The sequence below is a fragment of the Papio anubis genome, chromosome 17 (assembly GCF_008728515.1).
Source record: "Papio anubis isolate 15944 chromosome 17, Panubis1.0, whole genome shotgun sequence".
Lineage (NCBI taxonomy): Eukaryota > Metazoa > Chordata > Mammalia > Primates > Cercopithecidae > Papio > Papio anubis.
The window spans coordinates 9366980-9386506 of record NC_044992.1 but is presented as its reverse complement, the minus strand read 5'-3'; the positions used below and the strand labels follow the sequence as shown (position 1 = coordinate 9386506).

General features: G+C 42.5%; 1 protein-coding gene across 1 annotated transcript in view; it reads right to left on the bottom strand.

Moving 5' to 3' along the window:
* Nucleotides 1-19527, bottom strand: part of GLP2R (glucagon like peptide 2 receptor) — a 66941-nt gene that overhangs the window by 27041 nt on the left and 20373 nt on the right. The window contains 5 exon segments of the mRNA XM_031657223.1: nt 3091-3160; nt 3969-4029; nt 5086-5245; nt 7866-8019; nt 10850-10956. Of these exon segments, the coding sequence (XP_031513083.1) occupies nt 3091-3160; nt 3969-4029; nt 5086-5245; nt 7866-8019; nt 10850-10956 (552 nt within the window).

The following is a 19527-nucleotide window of genomic DNA, read 5'->3' as shown; positions in this document are numbered from 1 at the left end:
GATCTTTAGTAGAAGAATTGACAAGACTTGAAGTCTGAATAGATGTTGCAGGGAGAAGCAGGACAGAAATTAGGAGAACACCAAGCTTTCCAGCTTGGGTGCCTGGGTAGGTGGGTTGTGGAGCCATTTTCTGGGTAGAGTGAGCAGGAAGAGGAGAGGTCTGAATGGGAAGATAAGGAGTCCATGAACTAAGAGGTCGCCGGCTATTGTAAAGGCCAACCATGACTAGGAGTCGCATAGAAGCAACATGTAAAAGTCATTTACAAAGTGAGAACTGAAACATGTTCTCTTGTCCAGCTAAGGCACCAAAGGGGAAACTTCTTGCGTGGGTCAATCAACCAGAGAATAGAAAGCAAGGTCCAAAGCAGTAGTTCCAGCCCACCTGTCACTGGGATCGTTTTGGGATTTTTAAGACTACAGGAGGAGTGGGCCGGAGTCTTTGATTTGAAACAAAGCTATCCCAGTAGCAATTTGGGAGGCTGAGGCAGGTGGATCCACAAGGTCAGGGTCCAGGGCTGAGCTGACAGCATCCAGTAGAAGCACCCACTCCTACTAAAATAAGTGGCAGGGCAGGAGCCGGTGGACGCCTGTAGTCCCAGCAGCCTGGGAGGCTGAGAGCACAAGAGTCCCTTCCAACCGGAAGGAAGCAGGGTTGCAGTGATGAGCCAGGTTCCTGCCTGCTGTGCTCCAGCCTGGGCAGAAACTTAGAAGCAGGCCTCTGTCAGCGAAGACAGAAAAGAAAAAGAGGAGAAACGCACGTGCCAGCAATATGCGCGTGCATGCCATGCGCATTCGTTTATCAAATCAGTCAAATCAATCAAATCATCTCCAGTTATAGACAAAGAGGTTCACAAACTTTACTGTGCATCCAAAGCCTGGCGAGCTTGTTACAATGCAGATTCGGATTCAGTAGGCCTGGGAGATGTGGCTGAAGAACCTGAATTTATAACAAGCACTAAGGTGATGCTGGTGCTATCCGGTCTGAGGACCATCCTTTGAAAAGCAAGGGTGTAGCAACATGCTTTTCAACTCAGGTCACTCCTGAGATCAATGAAACATAAATGTCTGGGGGTGGGACTCAGGCAAAAAGAATTTGTAAAGACACCCAGGGGATTCCAAGAGGAACCCAGTTTGAGAATCATTGGTGCAGCTTCTAGAAGACTGCAAGTAAACACTAGGGATCCAGCTGGACCATGCCTGAACGCTCTCCTAGGGATGGCTTCTGCCTTCCATCCTGCTTTGTTCTGCCTGGTTAGCAAGAACCTTCCAGGGTCCAGAGTGCAGGCCGTGAGTGTCCACTGAGCATGTTTATCAAGAATCCACCTTATGCTTGGGCTGGCTGCCAGGATGATCAGAACATGGGGCTTACAGTGGCAGAAAACAGGTTTTAAAGAGACACTTGAAATGGTGTGGGCGAGGGCTGGAGCAGAAGCCTGCACAGGATCTGGGAAGGAACAAAGGAGGGTGTGGCCATTCCTACTTTGTGAGGTGTGCATCCAGGTAGAGCGGCACAGAGAGACGGATCCCTGACCCAAGACTTGAAAGATGAGGAACAGATCACCAGGTGGAGAAGATGGCGAGGGAAGGAGTTGGAACCACAGGAGAGTCTGAACCAAGGTACTGAGATGCAAAAGAGCCTGCAGCATTCAGTATGGCAGGCATGGGGGCTGGAGGCAGTAAATAGTTTTTGAGCTACACAGTGTTTGGTTAAAAGTACCAGCTGTCACCCCTTTGCGCTGAGATCCAATTTTCCATTGACTGGCTCTATGACTTTAGGCAAGCAATGTCTCATCTCAGTGTGCTCACCAGTAAAATAAACCTAAGAATGGCACATCCTCATAGATTGGTTGAGAAGATTACATGAGTTCCTACACTCATACACAAAGCACTTACACATGGAGCTGGCATGCAGAGGTGCTTAATAAATGTTCCTGAGACAGTGGTGGAGGTGTCCAGACAGGACCCCAGCTGGGCAGTGTGGCTGGAGAGAGGCTTGTGGAGGGCGGGGGAATGTGGCAGGGCTAAGCACGCCATGTGTGGGGTGTGTATGTCCAGACCTCATCTGGGACACTATCAGCTGTGGGTCCAGTGACGGGAGGGAAGGTACTGCAGCATTCGTGCCACCTCATAGACTAGAAGTGACACAGGCCTGTTCACACTCTGTTTTCCTACCACTTCTAGGAACATTTTTCCCTCCAGGTCACACCCAGGTCTAGACAGAGAGTTGCCTTCTATTATTGACAAGTTTTGACACTCCCCTATAAAAACTAGCCTTTTCTTTCATGGTACCACGAATGCCAGATTATTTACATAAAATGGCAAAAACAGATCATCCAGCAACGCCTTGGGGAACAGGGTGGGCAGAGAACAGTGTTCGACGCCTGGTGGGCACCCGGAGATGACGATGCTGTGTCTAGGCAGAAATACTCTCTGCCTCCCTCTGGGATCTTGCTAACCCTTCCCAGTGTTTGCTAACTTCCCGCCCCTTCCTGCTAGAATGAGATTTGACAGATCTCATTCTCATACTCTACTATCTAAAGGAATTTTTGACTCTGGGTTGGCCGTCCTTTTCCATCCCAAATATTCCGGGCCACTATGATTAAAGGTCCTTCCTCCCTAAAGTCTCAGAGTAGCATCTATGTCTTGATTCTAATCTGCATCACAATTTTGGGTTAATATTAATTGTGTATTTTCCTCCTCTAAAAGACGTTCCCTTAGTCTCTTCCTCCCTCCTGTGGATGGATATAAGCCGATACCTCTGCTATCCCGGGCTCCTCCGTGACTAAAGGCATCGGTATCCACAGAGCCTTGCACACATCTCAGCCCTTCAATACAGGACCACAGAGCTGACTGCAGGTCTCTTTACATAGTCTGAAGACCCAGAGAGAAGGAGGCTTACAACGTAACTCCAAATTGAGGTCCTGAACCAGAGCAAGAAACTTCTAACTTCTCATTCAGCAGAAAATGCTCATAGTTCAGCTTCTCTCTCTCAAGGGATCAGAGAATCTGGGGGACAGGAGTGGGGTGGGGTGGGGGATTTCCCACAGCTGCTAGGGTCAGAGACAAAGAGGTGGATGGAATGGTCCTTACCGTTACACAGAGCAGCATGGGTCCTCGGATGATCCACCAGATTTTCTTATTCCCATTTGTTGTCCAGCACCTAAGGTCAAAGAGCAGGCAAAAGACGACTTAAAAACAAGAGGAGGTTGAAAGTCAAAGTCTCATGCTGTCTAGAAGGATGCTTGCACTCAAGCCCTACTTCCCACCAATCATTCCCCCGAGGGGTGGGAGCTGCAGAAGAGAGAACTAAAATCCCTTCCTGTTAGCACTGGTACCGTTTACTTTCCTTAACATTAAATTGCTCTTCAGTGGTAACAGCCTAGTGTGTAAATCTTTCCAAAATTTTCCTCCATGTTCATACAAACATAAATTCCTAAATACGTAGTTTTTGTGTGTGTGTGCTATAAAATGGGATCACACGATATACGTTTCAGCAATAGGCTTAAAATAGGCTGTTGAGAATCAGTGCCTAAAAGTTCCCATCAAAACTAACTTGTTTTTCTTTAAGTAGTCTCATAATATCCTGCAATATAGGTATATTACAGTTTGTTCAATGATTCCCATGTTGACCAGCATTCAGTGGTTTTTTGTTTGTTTGGTTTTTCTATTTTTTTTTTCCTCACTATGAACAATGCTGCAATAATCATTCTTGTATTTTTGTCCTTACATACCCAGGGCTGCAGCTAACCTACACAGCATCTTTGAGCTAATTTGCATGCGTAACTAAATGAATAAACTAATTGCTATAAGATCTTTGATTATCTTATCTCCCATTCCTAAGAATATTCTAGATGGCCAAAATGAGAAGGGATGGATATTTTCTTTGGTAAAATGATGTAATTCTTTGTATTTAGGCATGCCTGGGAATTACTGGCTCATGAAAGAGTAAAATCCGGTAAATTACCTACCCCGTGTTCTCCAGGTGTGCACGGGCAAAACCCCAGGGCACAACAAATAGCACAGGGAAGGCTGGGGAGAAAACACAGGGAAATGTAGTTAGGAGTTGGTTGGCCAAACCTGCCTGCCTCACACCACAGCTGATGGGGCTAATCACAGGTGGTTAAAACATCAAACCTAACATCATGGAGTTGTGGACTGTGAGAGCTGGAGAGACCCAGAGTAGCACAGGGCCGATCCATTGTTTTACCACCCAAGAAACCAGGGCCCAGAGAGGGAAAGTGACTTGATACTTGTCACAAAGCAGCTGAGAATAAATCCAAGGGTATTAACCCAAATCTCCTGAATGACTGGCCCAGGTTATTTCCTCTGAATCCTGCAGCACCAAATTCTCCAAAGGGTTTGTGGAGGTAGGGGGTCCAAATCTGGATACTCTTGGTCGTATTACTTTTAATCAGAAAACCTCTTCTTGAAGACCTGGTATTATGAACTAAATATAGGTGTCCTCCCAAAAGTCATATGTTAAAGCACTACCCCCGATGCGATGGAACTTGGAGACAGGGCCTTTGGTGGTGAGTACTTAGGTTTAGCTGAGGTCATGAGGGTGGGGTCCTTATGACAGGATTAGTGCCCTTATAAAAAGAGACCAGAGAGCTTGCTTTCTCTCTCTCCTCACCATATGAGAATACAGGAAGAAGGCAGCTGACTGCAAGACGGGAAGAGAGCCCTCACTAGAACCCAAGCATGCTGAACTTCCCAGCCTGCAGAACCATAAGAAATCAATGTCTGTTGTTTAAACTACACTGGTATTTTGTTTTGACATTACAAGCAGACTAATACAGTTGGGGACAGGGTAGGAGGAATATCATCAGATTCCACCAGACTTTCTCAATTTTTGAATGTGTCCATTGGGCTGTTGGGCCTGTAGCACCTGTGCATATATGCACATTTGTGCACACACACACACACACACACACACACATCCCTCTTCAAGGCTTCCTGTCCTTGAGGATTTATATGTCCCGGAAGCAACCTCCAGTTAGGTTTCTAAGTCCAACTAAAGTCTTTATTGGGCTCCCATATTTTGATGGATCCCCAAGAGAGGAGGCTGGTGGTCAGGTCACTTACCCCAACCTAACAGCAGGTATCTGGGCCACAGCCGCCTCTCAGGAAGCACTGTGGGTTCCAGCAGCGCATGGAGGTAGAGGCCTTCAACCAGTAGCCATAAGTAATTGGCACCCACAGAGTAGTGCAAGAGAACCTGGACTGAGCGGCAGGAGGTGGACATCTGCAGAAGACAAAACACCTGAGGGTGAGTCCAGGCTCCCCTGCATCTGACTCCAAGTCAGGGGGAGAAGGACCTCCCAGGGACAACCCCTTTTTTTTTTTTTTTTTTTTTTTTTTTGAGATGGAGTCTCACTGTGTCACCAGGCTGGAGTGTAGTGGTGTGATCTGGGCTCACACTGCAACTTCCAACTCCCTGGTTCAAGTGATTCTCCTGCATCAGCCTCCTGAGTAGCTGGGATTACAGGCGCGTGCCACCACACCCAGCTAATTTTTGTATTTTTTTAGTAGAGATGGTGTTTCACCATGTTGACCAGGATGGTCTTGATCTCCTGACCTTGTGATCCACCTGCCTTGGCCTCCCAAAATGCTGGGATTACAGGTGCGAGCCACCATGCCCAGCACCCTCCTTCTTTGCTCTGGTCTCTCCCAGACCCTTGCTGACCATTTCAGGGAGGTTGGCAATAATATCAAAACGTGAAGGAAGGAGGGCTTCATGTAGGTTTTCAAGGCCAGCCTCCTCTTTAACGTTCTAGACATTTTCAGACAAACAAAAATGTAGAAAATTCACCATCAGCAATTGCCCTAATGGAAACACTGAAGAGTATGTTCTCTAACCTCAGTTCAATTAAACTAAAATCAATAATTAAAAAATTTTCATGATTGGAAATTAGAAAATAGACTTCTAAGTAATCCATGGATCAAAGAAAAAAAATAAAACAGAAATTAGAAAGTATTTCTTAACCAAATGAAACAAAATATTGCACGAACTTACAGTATATGGTTAATACCAAACCTTATCTAATAAAACTTATAGCCTTAAGTGCATTTTTTAAAAAAGAAAAAAGCTGAATATCAATTATTTTAAGGATCATGTAAAAAAAAAAGTTAGAAAAAGCATAGCAAATTAAGCCCAAGAAAGTACATGGGAGGAAATAATAAAAGCAGAAGTTAATGAAATAGAAAACATGAAATAAAGATAATCAACAATGCCGAAAGTTTATTCTTTGAAAAGTCCAATTGAGAAACTTGTTGCCAAGATGATCAAAGGGTAGGAAAAAGAGCAAAGATAAAATTATCAATATCAGGAATGAAAATGACAACACTCTTACAGATCCAATGGACTTGAAAAAGATCTGAAGAGAATATCATGAACAATATTATGCCAATAAATTTGAACAGTTAGATGAAATAGACAAATTCCTAGGAAAACTCATTTACTACAGCTGACAGAAGAAATAGAATCTGGATATAAGATTCATAATTAATCCATAGTTTAAAACCTTCCAGGGCCGGGCGCGGTGGCTCACGCCTGTAATCCCAGCATTTTGGGAGCTCGAGGCAGGCAGATCACAAGGTCAGGAGATCAAGACCATCCTAACATAGTGAAATCCTGTGTCTACTAAAAATACAAAAAATTAGCTGGGTGTGGTGGCAGGCACCTGTAGTCCCAGTTACTCGGGAGGCTGAGGCAGGAGAATGGTGTGAACCTGGGAGGCAGAGCTTGCAGTGAGCTGAGATCACACCACTGCACTCCAGCCTGGGTGACAGAGCAAGACTCCATCTCAAAATAAATAAATAACTTTCCAATAAAGAAACCTCTGGGTCCAAAATGCTTCACTGGCACAATCAATCAAACATTTAAGGAAGAAATAACACTTATCTTTAATAAATTCTTCCAGAGAATAGTGAAAGAGGAAACAAGTTCTAATTTGTTTTAGGAGGATAGCACAAACTTGATCCCCAGCCTGACAAAGGCATTACAGGCCAATCTTTCTCATGAATGTCAACAAGGAAATACTCAACAAAACACAGTATTAGCAAACTAAAGACAGCAACTTAGGAGAAAGAAAATAATATGTCAAAACCTTGTTGGATTTATTCCAGGAATGCAAGGTTAGTTTAATAGGTTACTGCATCATTAGCAGGATAAAGGAAAAACCATCTCAATAGATGCAGATTTCAATGTGGAAAAGCATTGCTGCTTTAAGAAAATAGTAAAATTGTCCCTCAATATCCTTAAGGGATTGTTTCTAGGATCCCCTGTGGACACCAAAATCCACAGATGCTCAAGTCCCTTCTATAAAATGGTGGAGTATTTGCCTATAACCTATGCACATCCTTTCATATACTTTAAATCATAGCTAGATTGCTTGTAATACTTAATACAATGTAATGCTATGTGAATAGTTGTTATACTGTATTGTTTAGGGAATAATGACAAGGAAAAAGGTCCGTACATATTCAGTTCAGACACAATCTTCCTTTTTGTTCCCAAAACCTTCTATCCCTAGTTGGTTAAATTCATGAATGCAGAACTCACGGATACAGACAGCCAGCTATAATTGTAAAATGCGTTGATCTAGTCCAATTCTTTTGTTTGCACATGAAGAAATTCCCACCCAAAGACACACAGCAGCCATGGTGAACCCTTCTGCTTGTGGTTTCCTTCACCTGGGCAGGTGGTGGTTTTGTTAAGTCACGTACTGCTTCTCTAGCCAGAAGGTCTTGGAAATCCTCTTATCTCCCCCTGCCCCTCCCTAGTCCCACCTGCCTGCCTTCTGATTCCTAGTAGTGACCCATCAGGTGGGGAGCCCACTTTAAACAGTGGGGAAGGGAATTACCTCTGACAGATAGGACATCCACCCATTCTCATTGTCAGGCCTCTTGGAGTAAGAGTTGTAGAAGACGACGTCCTTCACCAGTACAGCCAGGGTTCTCAGGATGAAAGAAGCAAACAAGTTCATGTGGATGTAGTTGCGTGTGCAGTGGAGTTTTCTGTGCAAGGAGAAAACCAAATGCCTTCCCTCAGGAAAGAATGGCTCTGACCAACAGGCCTATGCCTTTTATGTCTGTGTATCTCTCACTAAAGACAGAGGGTCATAGTATAGCCTGCAGAGCTGGACTACTGGATTATGTGACCTTAAATCTCTCTGCCTCATTTTCCTCATTTGTAAAATGGGAGTAATAATAGTTATCACTGGCCAGGTGCAGTGACTCATGCCTGTAATCCCAGCACTTTGGGAGACCAAGATGCGCAGATCATGAGGTCAGGAGATTGAGACCACCCTAGCCAACATGGTGAAACCCTGTCTCTACTAAAAATATAAAAAATAGCTGGGTGTGGTGGCGTGTGCCTGTAATCCCAGCTACTTGGGAGGCTGAGGCAGGAGAATCGCTTGAACCAGGGAGTCAGAGGTTGCAGTGAGCTGAGATCGTGCCACTGCACTCCAGCCTGGTGACAGAGCGAGACTCTGCCTCAAAAAAAAAAAAAAAAAAAAAAAATAGCTATCACCTACAAAGCATCTTCAACATGCCAACCGTGTTCGAAATTATTTACATACGCAGCTACTTTTGAGTATCTTACTCCTTACCACCACTGGAGGTATAGGCACCATTATTACCCTGATTTTATAAATGAAAGAATTAAAGCAGAAGGATGAAGTCATCTGTCCAAAGTCCCAGAGCAGCAAGTCGTAGAGCTGAGATTCAGACACAGAAACTCTCAGGCCAAAGTATAGGTCTCCCAGATTCTTCTGCCTCTGAGAACAAGAGCACTTACCTCCAGGGGTTGTGGGATGATTAAATCCGTTAATCTGTGCACATAAGTAAGTGTCCAGAAAATTGTTAGTGCTCATCACCTCTTCCTTACACACCTGGAGTCTCCTGCAGGCTCTTTGTGTGTGATGTGACATTTATCCTTGCTGTCGCCAGAGGAAAGAACTCTTCCCCCACTGTGCTCCCTGGGCAGCACATACCCTGTCCTGTTTTGCTTTAGAGCTATTGTTACATTTTTAATTTCCAAAAAGAACTTGAGGCAGATTCTTCTGTCTTAGGATTTATGCATTCTTCTAACTAGATTGCGGGCTATTTGAGGGCAGTGACTGGACCTCACTTTTCCCCAAGCCTTAGGCAGAACTGACACTTGGTTGTCCCAGGCTTGGCTGAAGTGACTTTCTGCAGGGCTGGGCAGTTATTTTCTCCTGGCTTGGTGCTGGAACTTTGGGACAGGGCATGGAGGAAGGAGGTCACAGATAATCAGTGGGTACAAGTTGCAGAGTTCTCCCGTAGCTCAAGCATGGTTCTCCCAGTGGGATAGATGGTCATGACTCTACCCTAGGAGCTCCAGAACATCTCAGGATTGAGGAGTCACATGAGGCCCAACCTAGGGCTAGCAGAGCCCAGGTGGAGAGGTGCTCTGGAGCTGGTATCCAGATCTCCTACACTTATGTCAAATGCTCCTTCTGCCACATTATATCCGCTTACATTCCTGAGACAAGAGACAGCTTTGGAGAGCTTTCTAGTGGGTCCATAAATGTCTCACTTGGGTGATTTCTAAAAACATGATTTAGTAAAAGGCACTCAGGCTTTGGAATGCTGAAAGTTTAGGGAGGGAAAGTGCTCAGATCCTGGACTGCCTGCTTGTGATCCTGGCTTCATTACCCACCAGCTGGCGATCTTGGGCAAGTTACTTCGTCTCTCCATATTTCAATTAACTCACGTATAAAGTGGGGATAATAATAATGCTAAGCTCCTAGGAATAGAATGAATCCTAATTTGAATTAGGGATGACATTTAACGACCTAATGCATGTAATGCATTTAGGAGTAAGAACTTAAATTTGATAGCTAATTGGAGTCCCAGGGCCCTGAATTAAAATCCCAGCTCTTCCACCCACTTGTTTGCCTTGGGGAAGATTCTTAATCTCTTCTGTAAAAAGAATGCCTCTGATTGAGTTGTGGTGGGAATGGGCTGTGGTGGTAACGGGCGTGATTAGGGATTTACACCAGAGCCGGGCACACAGCAGGTGTCTAATCCAAAGGAGGTAAAGCTATCAGGAGTCTTGGGTTCAAGTTCTAGCTGTGTAGCCAACTGGCTTTATGGCCAGAGGCGACTCAATGCCTCTGATTGGGACATTGCCATCCCTTTCTTCCCCTTCATCTGCAGAATGGGAGGGATGGGCCTCATCCTCTCTCAGGTCATTTCCAGCTTTGATGATTCATGACACATCCAGCCCAGTCTTCCAGCGCCTTCTAGAGGTAGCCAGTGAGCAAATGACACAATACCATAATTCCCCCATTATCCACACTTTTGCTTTCCACTGTTTTAGTTACCTGCGGTCAATCATGGTGCACTGCAGCTCAAAAATATTAAACAAAAACCTTCCAGACATAAATAATTAAATAAATAGTTCATTAGTTTTACATTATGTGCCATTCTAAGTGATGAAATCAAACACTGACCAGCTCCATCCTTTGATCATCACAAAAAGAAGGGTGAACATAGTGCAATAAGATATTTTGAGAGAGGCCACATTCACATAACTCTTATTATAGTATAGCATTATAATTGTTCTATTTTAATATTGTTATTGTTAATCTCTCACTGTGTCTAATTTATAAATTAAACTTTATCAGAGGTATGTATGTATAGGAAAAAACATGGGGATAGAACCAAACATAGGGTTGGTTCTATCCCTGGTTTGAACACTATGTTTGGTTCTACCTCTGGTTTCAGGCATCTACTGGAACTCTTAGAACATATCCCTTGTAGATGAAGGAGGACTACTACACCTGCCTGAACACATGTCTGCAGAAGTTCTACTCACCGAAGAAACAAGAGGAGGGTGAGAGCCAGGAAGAGGGAGATAAGAGAGACAGAGTATCCCACGGTGTACATCAGCTGCAAGGTTGACAGCAAGGCATAATGATCCACCTGAACACAGAGGAAGAGCAGACATGACCACCAAGCCATGAGACTATGGCCACAACCCCCAGCTCCACACCCAGGGCCACCAAGGGCCTAGGCATGGACTCCCAACATTTTTTTAAACTTTTCCTTCCCAATCCTTGTTGACACCCAAATAGCGTAGTTTAGACTGCTCTCTGGTACATCTCAGAGGCCAAGGAGCCTTAACAAGTGAAGAGCCCACGGTGGGTCTCACCCCTGTGACCGGTCCCACAGCCCAGCACTGATACACCAAAAGCCACAATATCATAAAGGAATTGTGTTCAGAACAAGAGGGTGCCTTGGGAATGAAGACAGGCTCTTTGCCCTTGGGAGCACTGTCCCTAGGGTCTATGGGTCCTTCCTTCTGGAGGACAGGGCCAGATTTCTGTGTGAATATTTTCTTTCTAAAATAAGTCTTCATAGATGACCTCTTGGAGGAAGACTCAATGAAACATTGCAATATTTTCTCTGAGTCCCAGGTAGCCTGATTGTGAACAAAGGATAATTTACTGGAAATTCTGTGTTATTAAATGTGATTTTTGTTCTATGTTCATGAGAGATTTTAGTCTGTAGTTTTATTTTCTTGTAATGTGTTTGTCTGGTCTTGGCATCTGTTTAACGATGGCCACATAGCTGAGTTGGGAAGTAGTTCCTCCTTTTCAATTTTCTGGAGAGTTCATGTAGCATTGGCATTATTTTTTCTTTACATATTGGAGTTACACAGGTCCGAAGTTTTCTCTGTGAGAGAGTTTTAACTACAAGGCAATTTTAATAATAGATATAGGACTATTCTAGTTATCTAGTCCATCTTTAGTGAAATTGTGCTTGTTTCTTTTAAAAATGTATCCATTGTATCCAACATGTAGAAATTATTGATAGAAAAGCATTCATAAAAATCTCTTATTATCCTTTTAATGTCTATAAAGTATCAGTAGTGATGTCCCATCTCGCTTAATGTAATTCATGACCTCTCTCTCACTTTCTCTCTCTCTCTTATCTTTAATTCTTTCCCTTTTTAAGGTTCATTTTTCTAGAGGTTTACCAAATTTATTGATCTTCTTAAATAACCAAGTTTGGCTGGTGTGATTCTGTCCTGCCCAACTGTTCCCTGGAGCAGTGATCATTTACCTCTGTCCGTCTTCTCTCCCACCTAAGTACATGCCACCATCCCATGAAGGACTCAACGGACTGGACATGAGCCCCCTGAGGCCCCAGAACTATCTTTTCGGTTGTGAACTAAAGAGCAACAAAGATGATCCCTTTAAGGTAGAAAATGATGAAAAGGAACACCACTTATCTTTAAGAACGGTCAGTTTAGGGGCTGGTGCAAAGGATGATTGCACATTGCTGATGCAGAGACAATGAAATACGAAGGCAGTCCAATTAGAGTAACCCTGGCAACTTTGAAAATGTCTGTACAGCCAATGGTTTCTGTTGGGGGCTTTCAAATCACACCACACATGGCCTTACAGTTGAAGCGTGGTTCAGGGCTGATTAGTGGACAGCACTTAGTAGCTGGGGAGGAAGATGCAGAGTCAGCAGATGAAGAGGAGGAGAATGTGAAACCCTTAAGTATAATCTGGAAAACAATTTGCCCCTGGAGGTGGTAGCAAGATTCCACAGAAAAAATTAAAACTTGTGGCTGATGAAGAAGATGGTGGTGATGAAGATGATGCTGCTGAAGAAGATGATGATGATTTTGATGATGAGGAAACTGAAGAAAAAGCACCAGTGAAGAAATCTATGAGATACTCCAGCCAAAAATGCACAAAAATCAAACCAGAATGGGAAAGACTCAAAACCATCAACACCAAGATTAAACAACTAAGTTTGGGTTTTATTTATTTATTTTCCTATTATTTTTCTGCCTCCCATTTAATTAAATTCTATTCATACTTTCTAATTCTTTTCTTTTGCTTACTTTGACTTTAATTTGCTGAGGTTTTTTTCCTAGTTTCTTAAGGTGGAAGTTGGACCACTAACTTGATATTTTTATGATTTTCTAATATAAGAATGCTATAGACTGGATAAAGAAAAGGTGGCACATATACACCATGGAATACTATGCAGCCATAAAAAAGAATGAGGTCATGTCCTTTGCAGGGACATGGATGAAGCCGGAAGCCATCATTCTCAGCAAACTAACACAGTAACAGAAAACCAAACACCACACGCTGTCACCCCTAAGTGGGAGTTAAACAATGAGAACACATGGACACAGGGAAGGGAACGTCACACACGGGGGCCTGTCAGGGAGTGGGGGGCAAGGGGAGGGAATTAATGTAATTAATCATTACTTTATTGGAGATATAGGCATTATTTTATTGGCGATATGAGGCTAACAAATACCTAAGCATACAGGACTTAAAACCTAGATGACGGGTTGATAGGTACAGCAAACCACCATGGCACATGTATACCTACGTAACAAACCTGCCCGTTCTGCACGTGTATCCCAGAACTTAAAGTAAATAATAATAATAATGTTATACATTTCTCTCCATGACTGCTTTGGTTGCATCACAAAATTATTGATATATTTTCATTTTTATTTAGTTAAAATATTTACTAATTTATCTTATACTTTTTTACTTGACTTATGGGTTATTTAGAAGTATATTGTTATTTTAAAAAAATATTTAGGGCTTTTTCCAGACATCTTACTGTTACTGATTTCTAATATATTTTGTAGTTTTAAAAACTAAATCTCTTTAAATAATATTTTTTAAATGAGATAAAACATGTATCTTTATATGTACGATTTCTAGTGCTCTTCATTCCTTTATGTAGATGAAAATGTCTACGTGGTATGTTTTTTTCTTTCTCTGTTAACATTTTTTGCAGTGGTGGTCTGGAGGCAGAACTCTCAGTGTAACCTTTGAGCTCTTCCAGATCAATCCCAACCACGTTTCTCTCTAAAATTATTCTCTATGGACTTCATCAAGATCCCTATAATCTTGTCAACCTCCGGTTGCGCTTGTTTGCCTCTCCTTGAAACTAAATCTTTCCTTCTAAGACCAGCACAAACCTACCCCCTATAAGAAATCCTCCTCAAATGCCTCTCTGCTTATTGTCAACTCTTATTGTCAACGTACTTGTGGTTTGCTTCACAAATAGGGGTGTCAGTTGTATTATTCATTAATGCTTTGCTTACATTTATCTTGTCTCTCCAGATAGACTATGAAACACCTTGAAAGTAAAGAAGTGTTTTGTGCTTCTGCACACAGAGCGGTGTAGTTTCTTTAAACTATTTCTGTGGCACATCAAGACGTTACTGGGTCATTGAGCATGATTTATTTTATTGGAGATATGAGGCTAACACATTTAATTAAATAACCTAATTATTTATTTTTAAAACGTGTTTGTTTTATGCTTTCTAGGAACAAATTAGGGGAAATGTCTTTTTTTTTTTTTTTTTTCCATCTGTGTCCTAATTAGTTTGGGTTTCCAAGAAGCAGATCCTGAGACAGGAATTGGAATGCAGGCAGTTTGCATAGGAAGTGAAAAAAACTGGCTGGGCACGGCGCCTCACGCGCCTGTAATCCCAGCACTTCGGGAAGCCCAGGCAGGCGGATCACCTGAGGTCAGGAGTTCGAGACCACCCTGGCCAATATGGCAAAACCCCGTCTCTACTAAAAATACAAAAATTAGCTGGGCATGGTGGCAGGCGCCTGTAATCCCAGCTACTTGGGAGGCTGAGGCAGGAGAATCGCGTGAACCCTGGAGGTGGAGGTTGCAGTGAGCCAAGATTGAGCCATTGCACTCCAGCCTGGGCAAGAGAGAGACTTTGCCTCCAAAAAAAAAAAAAAAAAAGTGAAAAAAAATCATTAGTCAGGACAAATAAAGGGTGAGTTATCAAGCCAGCTACTATGGTGGGAAGCTGCAGCTTAATCCCACTGGGGAAGCTCTGGGAATCCTCAGAGTCAACTAACCCCAAGACCAAGGGAGTTGGTGTGGAAACATACCAAATCTTGCCAGCCATTGATTGAAGGTGGCTTCCAAGGCACATTAATTCCATGGCACTTATGGCCTGAATTTCAACAAACAAGTGGGCTTCAGGAACCAGAGAACCAGCAAAGAAATGCATGCACTCGCGGTGAGAAGTTAAGCAGCTGTGTACTGAATTAATTAGGGTGAGGGGATGTGGGCAGGGCACCAAAAGCACCTGCTACAGTTGGTTTCATTGTACTTCTTTAGAGGATTTTCTTCAACTGTCCTCTACATTAAGGTCTCTAACAAAACCTGGCTACTTTCCTAGAGGCTCCAAAGCATCAGGTCTCCAGCTCACTCTTAGTACCAACAGGTGAACGTTATGTCACTTAGACACCCTTATGAGAAACTTCCTAACCAATATGTGATACACACCCAATGAGGAAACAGGTACTCTCGTACATAGCTGAAGGGAGGACAAATGTATAACCCCGATGGCAATATCTAACAAAATTATATATGCATCTACCTTTAATCCAGCGATCCCACTTCTAGAAATCTTCCAAAAGATATACTGCCACAAATAGTAGTCTACACACACATCTGAGGTTTTTCACTGTGGCGTTTTTAGGAACAAAAGATTGGAAATTAGCCGGGTACGGTGGCTCACGCCTGTAATCCCAGCACTTTGGGAGGCTGAGGTGAGCAGATCACAAGGTCAGGAGATCGAGGCCATCCTGGCTGACACGGTGAAACCCCGTCTCTACTAAAAATACAAAAAATTAGCCGGGTGTGGTGGTGGGTGCCTGTAGTTCCAGCTACTCGGGAGGCTGAGGCAGCAGAATGGCATGAACCCGGGTGGCGGAGCTTGCAGTAAGCCGAGATCACGCCACTGCACTCCGGCCTGGGCAACAGATCAAGACTCTGTCCTCCACCAAAAATATATATATATTGGAAATAACCCAGATGGCCATAGGACAGTGGCTGAACAAACTGGTGGATATGCTAAGTGAAATACTATGCAGCTGTAAAAAAGAGAGATAAATATTTACAGTGCAGAAAAGCTATAAAAGTTTGGGAAAGCAATTGGAAAAAATATTAAATACGGATGAAATAGGCCATGTGATAAAAATCACTGTTAATTTTACTTGGTTGAAATAATGGTAATGTAGTTGTGTAGAATGATGTCCTTAATTTTAGGAGGTACCCAGTGAATTTGGGGGTGAAATCTCATGATGTCTACAAATTAGTTTTAAATATTTCAGAAAGAGAGAAACAGAAAGCAAATGTGGCAAAATGTTATTACATTTTGAATCTAAATAGTGGGTATATGAGTGTCTACTATATTATTTTTAATTTTTCTATGTTTCAATAGTTCAAAATAAAATGTTGGAAAATATATAATCAATGGCTCTATTATAAATTATATTGAAAATTAAAATGTATTAAAATTATATACCATATATTAAAATTATATACAGATATATCAATTCATATGTATTAATTAAATTATGTATTTAAGAATAAAAAGTACTTTTTAAAGGACAACATAAGGCATAATCATTTATTTTCATTCCATTAAACACGATTCCATACTAAGTCATCTAAACACACTTGTTAATGCTTATGCGTGCACACACACACACACACAAAATCTCCTTTAACAGTGCCATTTAATATGCATAAGGACCCCCAGCATCTCGTTAGTTGGAAGAACATAACATATTTTGTTTGCTAAAACTCTGAAGGGCAAAGATTTACTAACACTGGCCTTTTTTGGGCAAAATTTCAACCCTCTATTAGAAACACAGGTAAACATGGCCAGAAGTTGTTTTTTTTTGTTGTTAAGTATTTGAATTCTTGGAAATGTGGCCATTTGCAGAGGGGAGGAGGCAATGCCCTTGTCCTCACTTTTCCAAAGAGAGAATCTTTCCTTCCTGTCTTTGAAAAAAGTGCAGTTTTCAAACCTTGCTTAGTGCTCCCCATTTGCTGACTTGGGAATGGTGCTACTGTGTCCGCACACTCGTGGTCCTCAACCCTGGCTGCATATTAGAATCATCTGGGGAACTTCGCAACTAGTATTGATAGCTAGGCCCCACCACAGACCAATTGACTCAGAATTTGTGAAGCCATTCATGCAGTATGTATTAAGTGCCTACTGTATGCAAAGGCCACTGTGCACCCCAGTACTAGGTCAGAGGTTTAGGGGTGATATTCAAATATGACTATGACTTTGTCGTTGTTCTCAAACAGTTTGCAGCCCAGGAGAAAAAAAATATATACACAATTTGCCTAATTCAAGGCCTGCCATTAGCATAACTTTGGTGTGAAAAAAAGTCAAATTCTTGAGATAAACCGGATCCAATCCAACTACAGGTGTCCTTCTGATCCCTTTCAGAGGTGTGACCTCTCACACAGTAAAGCCGTATAAGGATCACAGAATTCTGTTAACTCACATCCAGTAGGAAAGTAAGAGGGTTAGAAAGAATTCCCCGAGGACATGGAGGATCCATTTGAAGGTTTCTCATGTCTGATGCAAGATTAGACATAGAATCTTGCTGTGTTGTGCAGGCCGGTCTCAAACTCCTGGCCTCAAGTAGCCCTCCCATCTCAGCCTCCCAACGCACTGGGATTATAGTTATGAGCCACTGAGCCTTGATGGAAGATTAGGATACACTTAAGGGAACCAAGGACATGCCAACACCCACGAGGTTCTGAAGGAACAGAGCCCCAGCCAGGTGGCTCCCGTTAGAGCAAATAGCTAGGTTATGAAACGTGTTGAACCTGAATACGATCAGCCTCCTCTAACAGACGTGAACCTGGGGCTCAACTTGTTGGCAAGAGTGAATACAATCACCCTGGTAGACCCCGTGGTGTGGTCATCCTGGCTTGTGAGAACCGATTGGCAAATTTTCAGGGAACCAGTTGTAAAACACGAGCTGGTATTGATAATCTTAAAAATTAAATGATGGCCGGGCGTGGTGGCTCACGCCCAGTAATCCCAGCACTTTGGGAGGCCGAGGCGGGCAGATCATGAGGTCAGGAGTTTGAGACCAGACTGGCCAACATGGTAAAACCCCTTCTCTACTAAAAATACAAAAATTAGCTGGGTATGGTGGTGGGCGCCTGTAGTCCCAGTGACTTGGGAGGCGGAGGCAGGAGAATCACTTGAAACCAGAAGGCGGAGGTTGCAGTGAGCCGAGATTATGCCACTGCACTCCAGCCTGGGCAACAAGGGCGAAACTCCATCTCAAAAAAAAAAAAAATTAAATGATGTAAATTTGCAATGAGTAAATTATATTCAGAATAAAAGCAATAAATACTCAAAATCACTTCCTAATTACATTTCTACACGTCCATGTTCAGTGCTACTGGGGTTATTTTTGCTGTTGTATCTGCATGAGGAGAAACATGTCTAACGCTGCGCTACTGTGCATACTCTGTGGTCACACTGGTAGCTTGAAATTGACCATGGGGGGGTCATTAATGCCACCGAAATTGGCAGGTGTTAACAAATCATAGCCTTTCTTTCTTCAGGGGTGGAAGCAGGGAGCCTGTTGCTAACATTTACTAACACACCTGCACCACTGGTATTGATAATCAGAACAAATCAATCTTGGTCTATAGGCAACCATGTCTCCTGAGATGGAAACCCCTCCTTTCTTGGGCCAGGTTGTCTCCTTAGCATGAAAGTTTTTGTTTTGTGTCTCAATCTTGGCAAAGTTTGATCACACCACTATATTTGTGAATGTTTTGCGTTAAATTCATGTATAGTTTTTTCTTATTTTTCCTCAATATTTATTATGAAAATTTTAAACATATACCAAAGTTAAAGAAACTTTATGAAGAACATCTGTATATCCACCAGTTAGATTCTAACATTAAACTATTTGTTTGTTTGTTTGTTTTTTGAGACAGAGTCTCGCTCTGTCACCCAGGCTGGAGTGCAGTGGCACAATCATGGCTCCTTACAGTCTCAACCTCCTGGGGTTTAAGTGATCCTCCCACCTCAGCCTCCCAAGTAGCTGAGACTACAGGTGCACACAACCATGCCCAGCTCATTTTTGTATTTTTTTTTTTTTTTTTAAAAGAGAGACGGGATTTTGCCATGTTGCCCAGGCTGGTCTCAAACTCCTGGGCTCCAGCAATCCTCCCACTTCGGCTTCCCAAAGTGCTGGGATTACAGGCCTGAGCCACTGCACCCAGCCTCTAACAAACATTAAACTTTATGTGGTATCGTCACATAGCTGCCCCTCGGTCTATCCCTCATAGAGCGGTTTTTTAAATTACTTGCACAATCTATATGTAATTGGTATTATTTAGAAAATACGATGTATTAGAGGATCTAATAGGTTAGTATTAAGATTCCAATATGAAATACATCGAAGGGTACCTGATTTTCAACTTTAAGTTGAAACTGTGATGAAAAGAGTATTGACATATTTAGGAAAATTTAACACTCATCATATAAATTTGATGTATTCAGTGAACCAGAATTATTTAAAAACAAGAAAGATTTTCTTGTTATAACAATTATTTAACATAGTTTAAACGTCTAAGGCATATCAAATGTAATAACACAGCTTAAAATGTAAAAGGATATGTAAATAACTAGTTTGTGTCAAC